Source organism: Pristis pectinata, chromosome 9, assembly GCF_009764475.1.
Source record: "Pristis pectinata isolate sPriPec2 chromosome 9, sPriPec2.1.pri, whole genome shotgun sequence".
NCBI lineage: Eukaryota > Metazoa > Chordata > Chondrichthyes > Rhinopristiformes > Pristidae > Pristis > Pristis pectinata.
In genome coordinates this window covers 4,100,969-4,116,312 of record NC_067413.1, presented here as the reverse complement: position 1 = coordinate 4,116,312, position 15,344 = coordinate 4,100,969, and the positions used below count along the sequence as shown (strand labels likewise).

General features: G+C 47.1%; 1 protein-coding gene across 5 annotated transcripts in view; it reads left to right on the top strand.

Moving 5' to 3' along the window:
• Positions 1-13,242, top strand: part of LOC127574550 (BTB/POZ domain-containing protein KCTD1) — a 116,978-nt gene extending 103,736 nt beyond the window's left edge. For all 5 annotated transcript variants that reach the window (XM_052023625.1, XM_052023626.1, XM_052023624.1 and 2 more), the window contains 2 exons: positions 7,619-7,924; positions 13,013-13,242. In XM_052023625.1, coding sequence (XP_051879585.1) covers positions 7,619-7,924; positions 13,013-13,171 — 465 coding nt within the window. In that variant the 3' untranslated portion in view covers positions 13,172-13,242. The remainder of the gene's footprint in view (positions 1-7,618; positions 7,925-13,012) is intronic.
• Positions 13,243-15,344: the final 2,102 nt, after the last annotated feature.

The window sequence follows — 15,344 nt, the reverse complement described above, 5'->3', positions numbered from 1 at the left end:
GGGGATCGAGGACATGCCAGCACCAATGGGAAGGGGATGTGAAGGAGGTGATTGGTTCAAGTGTCTGACGCAGTGAGAAAGAAGCTGCCCTTGAGTCTGGACATCCAGGAATTCAATCTCCTGTATCTTCTCCCAGAAGGTAGAAAAGAGAAAAGGGAATGGCCGGGGTGGCAGGTATCCTTGACGATACCGTCATCCTTCCTGATGGAACGCACGGTGAAGAGGTTGGAATGTTTGAGAACATGCAGAGAAGTAATTGGAAAGGTCTCGCAAAGGGCTAGCATAGAGCCTGGTTGGCTAAATGGACTCTCTTATAAGGAGTCCATACAAACCAAAATGCTGATCCGTCGTTACCAACAATAAAGTAGCAGCTGTGAAGTAATTCAAATTTATTTCCTTTACAGTCAGGTCTACCAGCAGTGGTTTGCAGAATCTAGCTTGTACCAGCTGTGGTATTTTACATTCCTTTCTCTCCTCGAAAAATTCTCCCAAGGAATTTTATTTTAAGTACAGGAATTAGTTGACAGAAACTTTACACTGCACCAGGCAGACAACACTAATGGTACGGTATTCATGTCTTGGTACATAGCTTATTGTTATTCTAGCCTGGAGATATGAGTTCTGTTCAACAGTGGGGGAAGTACATTTAGTTATTTAGGTAAAAATGTAATAATCAGTAATGGTGATCATCAAACCACCAGACAGTAGTTTTAAAAACCCATCTAGTTTACAAATGTCTTTCAAGGAAGTGAAATCTGCTGTCTTTTCCCTTCAGAAGGAAGAAGAACAGGGTGATGGGGGCTTTTCTCCTCCTCCACCCACTCTACCCACATCACCCACACACTCCTCCCACTGATCCCCTCCCCCAACTGTTCCCATCTGCCCTCCCCACCTCCCTTATCTGGTTCCATGTTCCACCTTCCTCTCCCATCAGATCCCACCATCTGCAGCCCTCTGTCACCCCCACCTCTCACCTCCCAGCCTCTGTCGCTGCTCCCACTCCCCCCTCCTCCATCTGCCCGTCACCCCTCCCCATCTGGATCCACCCATCAACTGCCAGCTCTTGCTTCACCCCTTCCCCTCCACCTCTTTATACTGGCTCCCTCCCCTCAATCTTTCAGCCCAAGTGAAGGGTCTCGACCTGAAACGTCGACTGTCCATTTCCCTCCACAGACGCTGCCCGACCCGCTGAGTTCCCCCAGCGGTTTGTTTTCTGCTCTTTTCTCTTTCTTAGGCGGTTCCTCGTCATCGAGGACGATGTATTTCCACTCCGCTTCTGTGGGTTCTGAGGTGAATGTGGGACCTTCTGACTATTCCACAGGTGGAGATGGAGGAGTCCGACACGTGGGTAGTTTGTGAGATGGGGTGCTCCTTCCCCCATTTACACTGGGCTACTGTACACTGCAATGTATGGAAGGAGGTACAGGAGCCTGAAGTCCCACACCACCAGGTTCAGGAACAGCTACTTCCCTTCAACCATTTGGTTCTTGAACCAACCGGCACAACCCTAATCCCGACCTCAGTATAGCAACAATGGCCACTTTGCACTACAATGGACTTTGTTTATTTTATGGTTCTAATTGTGTTCTTTCTTGTTCAATTCTTGTATAATTTATGTCTTACTTCTGAATGTTGTGCCTTTAATGGTATGTGCCTGTGATGCTGCAAATGTTTTTGCATATGACAATAAACTCGATTTGGAAGCTCTCAATACCATCCCAAAAGGTTCTCCACTTTGAGCAGTCATAGGTTGGAGAATCCCAGTGGGTTCAGAGCATTTTTTTCAAGGTGGCCTTTGACCCCTAATGTGGTTAACATAGACCAGTGCAGCACAGAACAGGCCCTTCGGCCCACAATGTTGTGCCGACATAGCTATTCCCTCCTACCTACAGAATGCCCATATCCCTTCATTTTCCTCTCATTCATGTGCCCATCCAAGCCCCTCTTAAAAGCCCCCAATGAATTTGCCTCCACCACCCTATCAGGCAACACATTCCAGGCATCCACCACTCTCTCAGTAAAAAAAAACATACCCCTCACGTCTGTTCTGAACCTACCCCCTCTCACCTTAAATGCACGCCCTCTGGTATTGGATCACTTAATAATGGGGAAAAAGATATTGCTTGTCCACCCTATCGATGCCCCTCATCATTTTATACACTTCCAACAGATCACCCCTCAACCTCTGCCGCTCCAGAGAAAAGAGCCCAAGTTTGTCCAGCTTCTCCTGATAGCACATGCCCTCTAATCCAGGCAGCATCCTAGTAAACTGCCTCTGCACCCTCTCTAAAGCCTCGATATCCTTCCGATAGTGAGGTGACCAGAACTGCACGCAATACTCTAAATGCGGCCTAACCAGAGTTCTATAGAGATGCATCATAACTTCCTGACTCCTGTACTCAATACCCCGATTAATAAATACAAGCATTTCCATAAGCCTTCTTAACCATCCTGTCTACCTGTATAGCCACTTTCAATGGGTCATGGACTTGCACCCCAAGATCTCTCTGCTCTTCAACACTGTTAAGGGTCTTGCCCTTAAGAGTGTACTGCCTCTTGACATCTTAATAGCCATCTGGAGTTGTCTGGCAAGACAGTCTTCATAAGGACATTTAGCAAAAGGCAGTGTACTGACTTAACCACTGCCATCATGACCACTGATTCCCACATGCCACCAACAACACAAGCTCAACCCAACACTTACAGCCCCAGAATGATTCCCGTACTCTAACAGTTAATTCGCAAGGAGTGTAAGAACTCTGAAGGTAAGCAGGTCTTGAAGGTAGGACTAAAGAATGTTCTTGAAGGTCAAAATCCTTTTCCCATGGTAGCGGTATCAAAAATGAGAGGGCATAGGATTGAGGTGAGAGGTGGGTGATTTAAAGGTGATCTGAGGGGTAAGTTCTTTTACACAGAGAGTGGTTGATATCTGGAACTCGCTGCCAGAGGAGGAGGTGGAGTCAGATACAATCACTATGTTTAAGGGACATTTAGACAGACACTTAAATAGGCAAAGCATGAAGTCCTAATGGGGGCAAATAGGATTAGTATAGTTGGGCAAAAAGGTTGGCATAGACATGTGGGCCAAAGGTAACTTAGTTTATTATTGTCATACATACTGAGGTATAGTGAAAAACTTTGTTTTGCATGTCATTCATACAGATCATTTCATGACCATAAGACACAGGAACAGAATTAAACCATTTGGCCCATCGAGTCTGCTCCACCATTGGCTGATTTATTTTTTCCTCTCAACCCCATTCTCCTGCCTTCTCCCTGTAACCTTTGACGCCCTTACTAATTAAGAACTTATCAACCTCAGCTTTAAATATACCCAGTGACTTGGTCTCCACAGCCATCTGTGGCAATGAATTCCACAGATTCACCACCCTCTGGCTAAAGAAATCCCTCCTCATCTCAGTTCTAAAAGAACGTCCTTCTATTCTGAGACGGTGCGCTCTGGTCCTAGACTCTCCCACTACTGGAAACATCTCCACGTCCACTCTATCCAGGCCTTTCGATATTCGGTAGGTACATTGTACATTACAACAGTGCATTGAGGTAGTGCAAGGGAAAACTATAACAGAATGCAGTATAAAATGTTACAGTTACAGAGAAAGTGCAGTGCAGGCAGACAATAAGGTGCAAGGCCATAATGAGGTAGGTTGTAAGGTCAAGAGTCCATCTTATTGTACAAGGGGACCGTTCAATAGTCTTATAACAGCGGGATAGAAGCTGTCCTTGAGCATGGTGGTATGTGCTTTCAGGTTTTTGTATCTTCTGCCCGATGGGAGGGGGGAGAAGAAAGAATGTCCAGGCTGGGTGGGCTTTTAGATTATGTTGGCTGCTTTACCAAGGCAGCAGGAAGTGTAGACTGGAGGCTGGTTTCTGTGATGTGCTGAACTGTGTCCACAACTCTCTGCAGTTTCTTGAAGGGCCTGTTTCTGTGCCGTGAAATTCTGTGACTAAGTGATCATCTAAGTGCTGTAACCAAATAATATGAAGATTTTAAAATATATTAATTTTTTTTAATAATGTGAACTTGTAATGTCTGGATTGCAAAAAAGTATAGAAACTTGGTATCTGTCTTTCAACCATGGAATACTAAAGTTAAAAATGCCTTGCAGATGAGAATTCAGATTTCCCTCAAATCTGTGTCTCAGTTGGTTTTCAGTCTCATTCTGGCTTCTGCCCTCTTCCTTTCCGGTCCTGATGAAGGGTCTCGGCCCGAAATGTCGACTGTTTATTTCCCTCCGTGGATGCTGCCTGACCTGCTGAGTTCCTCCAGCACTGTTTGTGTATTGCTCCAGATTCCAGCATCTGCAGAATTTCTTGTGTCTCTATTTGTGTCCACTGTTGTGAGACCTGGCTGTCATCTTCACACCTAACCCCTCCACCGCCCCCCTCCCCCCCAGCACCTGCTTCACATGTCCAAGATTCATCCACATTTTACCTCCCTCCAAACCAACTCTCTGTAATATCTTGAAGATCATCGAGTTTATTGTCATGTGCACAAGTACGGTGAGGTACAGGTACAATGAAACGCTTGCACCGGCGTCACAGGCACGATATCAATGAAACCAATTCATAACCTATAAAATTCTAGGGAATACACACAGAACATAGAACAGTAGAGCAAAGGAACAGGCCCTTTGGCCCATCGTGTCTGTGCCAAGCATGGTGCCAATTCAAACTGCACATCTGCCTGCACATGGTCTATATCCCTCCATTCCCTGCTTGTTTATGTCAGAATCAGGTTTATTATCACTGACACATGACGTGAAATTTGTTGTTTTGCAGCAGCAGTACAGTTAAAGACATGAAATCTATAAATTACAAAAATAAATAAATAGTGCAAAGAAAAGGAATAATGAGGTAGTGTTCATGGACCACTCAGAAATCTGATGGCGGAGGGGAAGAAGCTGTTCCTGAATCATTGAGTGTGGGTCTTCAGGCTCCTGTACCTCCTCCCTGATGGCAGTAATGAGAAGAGGGCATGTCCCAGATGGTGAGGGTCCTTAGTGATGGATGCCACCTTCTTGAGGCAACGCCCCTTGAAGATGTCCTCGATGTCAGGGAGATGCCTGTGATAGAGCTGGCTGAGTCTACAACCCTCTGCAGCCTCTTGCAATCCCATGCATTGGAGGCTCCATACCAGATGGTGATGCAACCAGTCAGAATGCTCTCCACCGTACATCTGTAGAAATTTGTAAGGGCCTTTGGTGACAGACCAAATCTCCTCAAACTCCTAATGAAATAGAGCCGCTGGAGTGCCTTTTTCATGATTCCGTCAATGTGTTGACCTTCCTTCGTGTGAGGCCTCCTTGTGAATTAACCCTTAGAGTTCAGGAATCACTCTGGCAAGCCTTTGCTGCATTCATCCCAAATCAGTCTGTCCTGAGTTGTAGCAGAAGAAATAAGTCATGTATTTTGTGAAGGTCCACACGATGACATCTGTAATCCTGGCCAGAACTGAGGTGATTGGATAATTTCCCGTTCATTCAGTCCTGGAAAGCAAAGAAACTCCTTTTCTCCTGGAGACACAAGAGACGGCAGACGCTGGAATCTGCAGCAACAAACAATCTGCTGGAGGAACTCAGCGGGTCGAGCAGCATCTGTGGGGGGGGGGGGGGGGGGGTCAAAACCCTGCATCAGGACTTTTCTCCTTCTGATGGTCTGAAACATTAACTCTGTTTCTCTTCCCACAGATACTGCCTGACCTGCTGAGTATTTCCTGCATTTTTCTGTTTTTATCTTAGGTTTATAGCATCTGTATTTTATTTTGATTTTTAATTACTGGCGGTAACTTTACTGTGTTTGTACAATCTAATCTCCAGTCTCTTGAAATAATCAACAGTTAGAACTGCTGCATGTAAGATTTTCTCTGCACCTGTGTATACATGTACTTGTGCATATGACAACAAATTCAACTTGGATAATAAACAGAAGCAGGAGTTGGCCATTCGGCCCCTCACGTCTGTTCTGCCATTGACTGAGATCAATGCTGATCACATCCTGGCCTCAGCTCTTCCTTCCTGCCACTTCCCCATAACATAGAAACTGGGATAGCACAGTGGCACAGCAAGTAAATCTGCTGCCTCACAGCTCCAACAACCCGGGTTCAATCCTGACCTCAGGCGCTGTCTGTGTGGAGTTTGCACGTTCTCCCCGTGACCACGTGGGTTTCTTCCCGGTGATCCAGTTTCCTCCCACATCTCCGGACGTGCAGGTTGGTGGGTTAAATAACCGCTGTAAATTGAACCTTGGGGGAGTTGATGGAATGTGGGGAGAATAAAATGTGATTAGTATCAATAGATTCAGTAAGGTGCTATAAGTTAGACTATCTGATGTGAGTCTTACCTTCAGTTCTAGTAATTGGTTTATTATTGTCACATGCTGAGATATAGTGAAGAGCTTTTGTTTGCGTGCCAACCAGACAGATCATTCCTTACATAAGTGCATCAAGGTAGTACAGAAGGAAAGCACAATGCAAATAAAGTGTCACAGCTACAGAGAAAGTGCAGTGCAGGCAGACAATAAGGTGTAAGGCCACAATGAGGTAGAGTGTGAGGTCAAAAGTTCATCTTTATCGTTCAAGAGGTCCATTCAAAGGACTTATAACAGCAGGCCATGACTATTGAATGGTGTCCTAGTACGATAAGATGGACTCTTGACCTCACAATCTACCTCGTTACGGCCTTGCACATTGTCTACTTGCACTGCACTTTCTCTGTAACTGCAACACTACATTCTGCATTCTGTTATTGTTTTCCCTTTGTAGCACCTCAATCTACTGATGTAATGAATTGATCTGTATGGATAGCATGCAAAAGTTTTTCAGTGTACCTCAGTACATGTGACAATAATAAACCAATTTACCAGAAGCTGTCCTTGAGCCTGGTGGTACATGTTCTCAAGTTTTTGTATCTCCTACCCGATAGGAGAGGGGAGAAGATATTTATCTATTAGTCACATGTACATCGAAACACACAGTGAAATGCATCTTTTTGTGTTGCTGAGAATGTGCTGGGGGCAGCCCACAAGTGTCGCCACTCTTCCGGCGCCAACATAGCATGCCCCCAGCTTCCTAACCCGTACTTCTTTGGAATGTGGGAGGAAACCGGAGCACCCGGAGGAAACCCACGCAGACACAGGGAGAACGTACAAACTCCTTACAGACAGCGGCCGGAATTGAACCCGGGTCGCTGGCACTGTAATAGCGTTACACTAACCGCCACCATAAGACAAAGGAGCAGAAGTCGGCCATTCGGCCCATCGAGTGCTCCGCCATTCTATCATGAGCTGATCCATTCTCCCATTTAGCCCCACTCCCCCGCCTCCCTGCTACACCAATGACCAGGGTGGGAGTGGTCCTTGATTATGTTGGCTGCTTTTCCGAGGCAGTGGGATGTGTGGAGGAGAGGCTGGTTTTCATGATAAACTGGGCTGCGTCCACGACTCTCTGCAGTTTCTTGCGGTCTTGGGCAGAGCAGTTGCCGTACTAAGCCGTGATGCATCCGGGTGGCTGTCCTGTTCCTACTGCGGAGGGTGGTACCAAGGTACTGATGCCTGGTGTCGGTTGCTAATGGGCCCCGTCTTGTACTTCTGCTGCCTTCAGGATTACAGCTTGTTGTACGAAGAGGCCAAATACTTCCAGCTGCAGCCCATGCTGGTCGAACTGGAGCGATGGAAGCAAGAGCGGGAGCTCAGCCGCTTCTCGCGGCCGTGCGAGTGTCTGGTGGTGCGCGTGGCCCCCGACCTGGGCGAGAGGATCACCCTGAGCGGAGACAAGGCCCTGATCGAAGAGGTGTTCCCAGAAATCGGAGACGTGATGTGCAACTCTATCAACGCGGGCTGGAACCATGATTCCACGCATGTCATCCGCTTCCCCCTCAATGGTTACTGTCACCTGAACTCGGTGCAGGTAGGTCAGTGGGGTGACGATACCTAGGGCCTTCGATGTCAAATAACGAATATTGTTTCTGTTAAACTGATTCAAGAGTGTTCACAACGCTCTTGTTGTATTGGCTCCCAGACAAGCTTCAACCCACCTGTCCTTCCCATCGACCAGAGTCCATGTTCCCCCGTCCCTGCCCATCTCGGCTCATCCACCACTGAACCCCTCTGGCGTCTATGTCCCCTCCACACCCTTGTTCAGCTCTTCACAAACCCGAGGTCATCCGGTACTCTGCCTCCAGTGTCTGAGCTCACACCGAGTCCTGCTCCCCCCATCACCCTTGTGGTCATCCATCCACGCTAGTTCCTGGCTGAATAACATCTCACGTTTTATACTACTGTCTTTGTGCATGATCTCCCCGCCGCAATCCCCCTCTCCTCCATGATCCTTCTCTCCCCTCCATAACGTCCTATGATCTCCAAGGACTCTCTGCTTTTCCAGCTCCCCAAGGTTCTACCATTCTGTCATTGGTAGCAGCACTGAGACAATCTCTGGCCTCTCCTCCTCCTTTTGTCCAATCCAGTTAGGTCACCTGCCCTAGTAGCCGAGTGTCATCTTGTGTTTGATGACATTCAGGGCCCAGTGGAGTGTTGTAGACAGAGACACCTTGGGGTAGAAGTATATTGTCCACCGGTGTTACCACTTTCAGGGAACTATGTGGTGGACAAGGTATGTGGCATGCCTGCCTTCGTCAATGAATACAAGAGTTGGGACGTCATGTTACAGCTGTACAGAATGTTGGTAAGACCATGTTGGTAAGAATGTTGGTGAAGTTCTGGTCACCATACCATAGAAAGGATGTGATTGAGCCAGAGAGGGTGCGGAAAAGATTCACAAGGATGTTGCCAGCACTGGAGCATTTCGTTATTAGGAGAGACTGGATAACTGGGGCAAAAGAGGCTGACGGGTGACCTTACTGAGGTTTATATGATCACGAGGGGCATCAATAAGATGGATGGTCACCGTGTTTTTCCAAGGAGGGTATAGTTTCAAGGTGAGGGGGAAAGGTCTAAAGGGGACCTAAAGGGCAAGTTTTCCTACCCAGAGCGTGGAACGAGCTGCCAGATGAAGTGGTAGAGGCGGGAACAGTTACACTGTTTAAAAGACGCTTGGACGGGTGCATGAATAAGAGAGGTTTAAAGGGATATGGGCTAAATGCAGGGAACTAGGACTGGCACAGGAAGACACCTTGATCAGCATGGACGAGTTGGGCCGAAGGGCCTGTTTCTGTTCTGTGGGACTCTTGACTCTAATGCATCTTTGCGATGGGTTCAGGGTGGTACAATGATTAATCTGCAGGATTAGTAACTGGAGATCTGGGCCATTGACCCAGAGATGTGAGTTTGAATTCCACCATTCAAGTAATTCAGTAAATCTAGAATTAAAAGTAAAGGTAGGGTCAACAATCATAAAAATTCCTGGATTGTTGTAAAAACCCATCGGGTCACTGATGTCCTTCAGAGAAGGAAATCTGCACCCTTACGCAGTCTGGCATTTATCTGACTCCAGTCCCCTCCCTCCAAAGTCATTGACTCTTAACTGCCTCCTCAGCTCAGAGGCAATTAGAGATGGCCAATAGATATTAAGCAAAGAAACTACCTGCTGCAGGAAGTCAGCGGGTCGAGCAGCATCTGTGGGAAGAGAAGGAATTGTCGACGTTTTAGGTCGTGACCCTGTGTCAGGACTGAGAGTGGAGAGGGGAGATGGTCAGTATAAGGGGGAGGGGTGAGATGGGGGCCAGAGGTGATTGGTGGACTGGGGACGGGTGTAGGATGATGGGCAGAAGGAGCTGGGAGGGGGAGTGGTGAGAGTTGGGAGACAGAGGTAGGTAGGTGATAGGTAGATTGGCGGCTCCTGCCCATCATCCTTCACCCCTCCTCGATCCACCTATCACCTACCAGCCCCTGTCATCCCCCTCCCCCTCTTCATCTCTCCTCTCCACTGATGTAGGGTCTCGACCCAAAATGTCAACAATTCCTTTCCCACCCCACAGATGCTGCTCGACCCACTTGAGTTCCTCCAGCAGTGTGTGTGTTGCTCCAGATTCCAACATCTGCCGTCTCCTGTCTCCAATGGATGTTGACATCACCAGTGATGTCCTCACCTTGTGAATCAATAAATTTAAAAAGACTCCTACCGGAAATATAAGTTGGCCACTATATTGTGTTAGGGGCAGTAACCCAGAGCCTGAAGTTGGTGTTAGACCCATTGCATGTTTTAAGACAAGCTGCTATCGTTGAGGTTCCCAGTGCTGGTACCAGGGTCAAGGGGCTGGGTGCCCTTCCCCCTGGCAGACGGCGTTGCAGATGGAAAGGATGGGAATTCAAGTACGGATGTCAATGGCTGTACCTCCCTTCTGGTCCTGCCTCTTCACTACCCTCCCCTCCTCCCTACAAACTACCATCCCAGCCACCTCTCTCAGTTTGGTTCCCAATTGCTTTGGAAGTGATTGCAACGGATGATTCCAGGACCTGACCAATTTTCATCCCTTTCACATTCACCCAGGTTTAGCAGTGGTCCTCGAGCCCATGGAGAACCTTTGTCTGAGCAGCTTCAGTCCTCCGTAGGTCAGACCCTTCAGTATGGTGTCCATGCCCCATACAAACCCCCTCCCACCCCTCTCATCTCCTTCAATCTAAACACTCAGGCTGAGAAATTGGACTTCACCCAATTTTTGGAAAGCTAAATGGATGGATTAGGAGAAGCAAAAGCAAAAAGGTGACTAAATTGGTGAAATTTGCCTTGTCCCCAAACGAGCTGCCTCTACAGCAGTGTGCAGACATTTAAAGCTATCACAATCTTCTTGCTCTGACCACTGGAAGGAACTGGGATCCAGAACGAACACTGTCCACTCAGCCACGTTACAGAAGCACAAAACCTCCAGAGCTCTCTGGGGAAAGAAATTGTCCCGAGTTTCTGCTGGATTCCAGTCAGAGGCTCTCTTGTATCGACGGACCCTGGTTCTTGTCTCACACATGTGGAAACAACTTCTCCATATCTACTCTAATACTTCCATAATCTTGATGATTCAGTCCTGATGAAGGGTCTCAACCTGACATGTTGACTGTTTATTTCCCTCCATAGATGCTGCCTGACCTGCCAAGTTCCTCCAGCATCTTGTGTGTGTTGCTCCAGATTTCCAGCATCTGCAGAATCTCTTCTGTACTTCCATAATCTTAAAAACTTTCATCAGATTGCACCATCTGCCTTCGCTTACCTAGAGCTTGGCCTTTCAACCCCCCTTGATCATTCTCATTTACATTGCAATTTTCATAACCTTTTGATGTTACAAGGCAGTCCACAGCAACCAAAGTACCACTTCATTCTTGAAATTACTGTGATCAAAACAAAAACATCAGCTGCTCGAATCTCAATGCACCTTTGTCGAAAGAATTGCCTTCATAGAATCTTGTAATTGGAAATCGCAGAGGAGGCCATTTGGCCCATCGATTCTGTGCTGGATCTCAAACCCCAACCCCAACTCTTTCTATATTTCCTGGTTACAGCCCTTCCGAAGTCCTTAAGGCTGTGAAAGGTGCTACATTAATGCAAGACTTCCTTTTTCATGTGCTTGAAAGGTTTTTGTTTGCCCTTCAAACGTTTATTCTCTCCCGTCTAAAAGTTCCCACTGAATCTACTAACACAACCCTATCAGATAGCGTGCTCCAGATTGAGTCTGTTCACTATATATGCAGTTGCCACAACAAGGGCAGAATACTAATTAATTTCCTAATTACATTGGGAAAATGTTCTGTAGAGTGGGCTAATTTACGAAGATCTTTGTTAAAGTAATAACAACAGACTCCTTAGGCAGTGCCTTCCAAATTCACCACCTCTACCAGCTAGAAGGACAGAAGCAGCAAAAACATGGGGGACACCCCATTCCCAATTTCCGTGCTGTATAACCACTCTATAACCACCACCTGGGAGTTGCCTCCAAGCCACACACACCATCCTGACTTGGAAATATATCACTGTTCCTTCACTGTCGCTGGGTCAAAATCCTGGAAGTCCCTCCCTAACGGTATGGTACCTCGAGGACTGCGGTGATTCGAGAAGGCAGCTCACCACCGCCACCTTCTGTAAAGCAATTAGGGACGGGCAATTAAATGCTGGTTCAGCCTGCGAAGCCCACATGAATAATAAAAAGACGGACAGGGTGGTGAAGAAGGCACAATGCATGCTTGCCTTCATATGTCAGGGCATAGAATATAAGAGGTGTTATATTGCAACTTTACCAAACACAAGTTAGGCAACACTTGGAGTACTGCGTGCAGTCCTGGTCACCACACTATAGGAAGGACGTGGTTGTGCTGGAGAGAAGAGCAGGAGAGATTCACCGTGATATTGCCTGGATTGAAGGACTTTAGTTGGAGGGAGAGATTGGATCGGCTGGGCTTGTTGACCCTGGAACGAAGGAGGCTGAGGAGTGACCTGATAGAACTAGAACAGATTATCAGAGACGTAAACGGGGTAGGTAGCCAGAATCTTTTTCCCATGGTTGGGTTATCAAAAGCAAGAGGGCGTAGGTTTAAAGTTGAGGGGTAAGTTTTCTTACACAGAGAGTGGTTTGATATCTGGAACGTGCTGCCAGAGGAGGAGGTGGAATCAGATACAGTCACAATGGTTGAGGGTCACTTAGACAAACAATGAAATAAACAAGGTGAGGAAGGACATGGAGCCACTGCAGGGCAAGTGGGATTGATGTAGATGGACGAAATGGTCGACACGGACACTGTGGGCCGAAGGGCCTGTTTCTGTACTGTACAACTCTATAATTCAATCTTTAAAATGATTGTGTGGAATGCATTGAAATTTGCTCTGCTGTTTCTCGAACTGGAGTTTATTTTGCAACAAAGCAGCTTGGATTCATTACTTTCTTTTTTTTTCCAGAAGTGACTTCTTTCCCAAGTGTTCTGTGAATTACAGACGTTGTTAACACCAGCCAGTTCTCGTGCAGCGCGACTGTCTTGGCAGGGGGGGAGCTGGCTCTGACTGGGGCGTCCCGTCTCCCGTTGTCCCTATGTCTGATGCCTGTGATCTTTCTACTGGCAGGTCCTCGAGCGACTACAGCTGAAGGGATTTGAAATAGTGGGATCCAGCGGCGGAGGTGTTGACTCTTCCCAGTTTAGCGAATATGTACTGAGGCGGGAAATCAGGAGATTGTGCCGCATTCCGCCGGTCATTCGGATAAAACAGGAACCATTGGACTGAACTGACACATCTGTGAATTGAGAGAGCGGGAGAGAAAATCTTTAAAAAAATAAATAAATTTTAAAAACATATTTCCTGTGCATTTGGTTAAAGCTGTTGAGTGCCGAACTGGTCATAGCCTCTTCTAGAGACCGTCTCCGAATTGCCTTTGGAGCTTGTAGGACACCAGTGAAAAATTTATCATTCTGTTGGAAGAGGTTTGTTTTTAAGTGACTTGGCACGACTTAAGGTAACCTTTCCCCAAATTCAGAAATCTTTGCGTCAAAGAAATTAATTCTCAAAAGCTTTTTTGTTAAATTGGTAATTTGGTTTATTACTATCACATATACTGAGGTACAGTGAAAAACTTGTCATGCATACTGTTCATACAGGTCATTTCATTACAACAGTGCATCAAGGAAGTACAAGGTAAAACAATAACAGAATGCAGAATAAAGTGTTACAGTTACAGAGAAAGTGCAGTGCAGGCAGACAATAAGGTGCAAGGTCATAACGAGGTAGATTGTGAGGTCAAAAGTCCATCTTATTGTACCAGGGAACTGTTCAATAGCCTTATCACAGCAGGATAGAAGCTGTCCTTAAGCCTGGTAGGAGAGGGGAGAAGAGAGAATGTCTGGGGTGGGTGGGGTCTCTGATTATGTTGGCTGCTTTACCAAGGCAGCAAGAAGCGTAGACAGAGTCCATGGAGGGGAGGCTGGTTTCCGTGATGCGCTGGGCTGTGTCCACAGCTCTCTGCAGTTTCTTTCAGCCCCGGGCAGAGCAGTTGCCGTGCCAAGCTGTGATGCATCTGGATAGGATGTTTTCTGTCATGCATTGATTAAAAGTTGGTGAACGTTGACGGGAACATGCCAAATTTCTTTAGCCTCCTTAGGAAGTAGAGGTGCTGGTGAGCTTTTTTGGACCAGGACAAGGCTATTGGTGATGTTCACTCCTAAGAAGTTGAGGCTCTCAACCCTCTCGACCTCAGCACCTTTGATGTAAACATAATCTACCTATCACCTCCCAGCCTCTTTCCTCTCTTCTCCATCTGTCGATCACCCCTCCACATCTGGATCCACCTGTCACCTGCCAGCTCTTGCCCCTCCCCAAATATTTTTTTTTATTGGGACACCGATTAGCTAAACAAGAGTGAGTGTAAATTGATACAAGATGCTTAATTCCATCCTAAGGTACGCTATTGATATCAGGGACCTTGTTTTTGCAGCTGTTCTGGTGATGCTTGACTGTACTCTGGCCAAAGGGGAATCAGATGGGGTGGATGTCACACAAAATATCACTGACATCATCCAGGTCTCCGAGTTAAATGCTCGAGGCTAGTTGTTACATCATCTCTGCAGCTTGCATTTCTGATTTATTGAATTTAAGCTGTTGAAAATAAGTTTTAGAAAGGGATTATCGGATTGCATTACCTTTTGTCCTGGATCTTCTGATGGTGGGGAGCAGAGGTTATTTTGGAATTGGTGACACAAGAGACGGCAGATACTGGAATCTGGAGCAACACACAATCTGCTGGAGGAACTCAGCGGGTCAGGCAGCATCTGTGGAGGGAAATGGACTGTCGACGTTTCGGGTCGAGACCCTTCATCTGGACTGAAAGATAGAGGGGAGAGAGCCGGCATAAGGGGGTGAGGCAAGAGCTGGCAGGTGATGGGTGGATCCAGGTGGGGAGGGGTGACGGGCAGAGGGAGGAGGGGGGAGTGGGAGCAGCGACAGACCTGGGAGGTGAGAGGTGGGGGTGACAGGGGGCTGCAGATGGTGGGATCTGATAGGAGAGGAAGGTGGAGCATGGAACCAAATAAGGTTGGAATTCCTTGTTGGGGGTGGAGGGAACAAAGCTTAGACTGCTGCATTAAATGGTGGAGGAGTGTTGGCAGCCTGTTGGAGTTGGGTTGACTTCGGTAAAAGTGAATGTGCGGATTTGAGTACAGGCTGTGGTCAATATTCTGCTTGGGGTTAGCAACTGCAGTCGGATTTCTCGTCCATTGTCATGCCCTTCCATCTATGCAGTAACCAAGGCACAATGACACGTAGTGAGGGGGGGAGTCGTGATGTTAACATGACCATCCACTGATGGGATCGGGGACACTGCTGTTTTAAGGCATTTAGGTAATAGATAGCCCCAATGACTCATAGAACAGTACAGCCTGGGGCCCACAATGTCTGTTCTGAACAC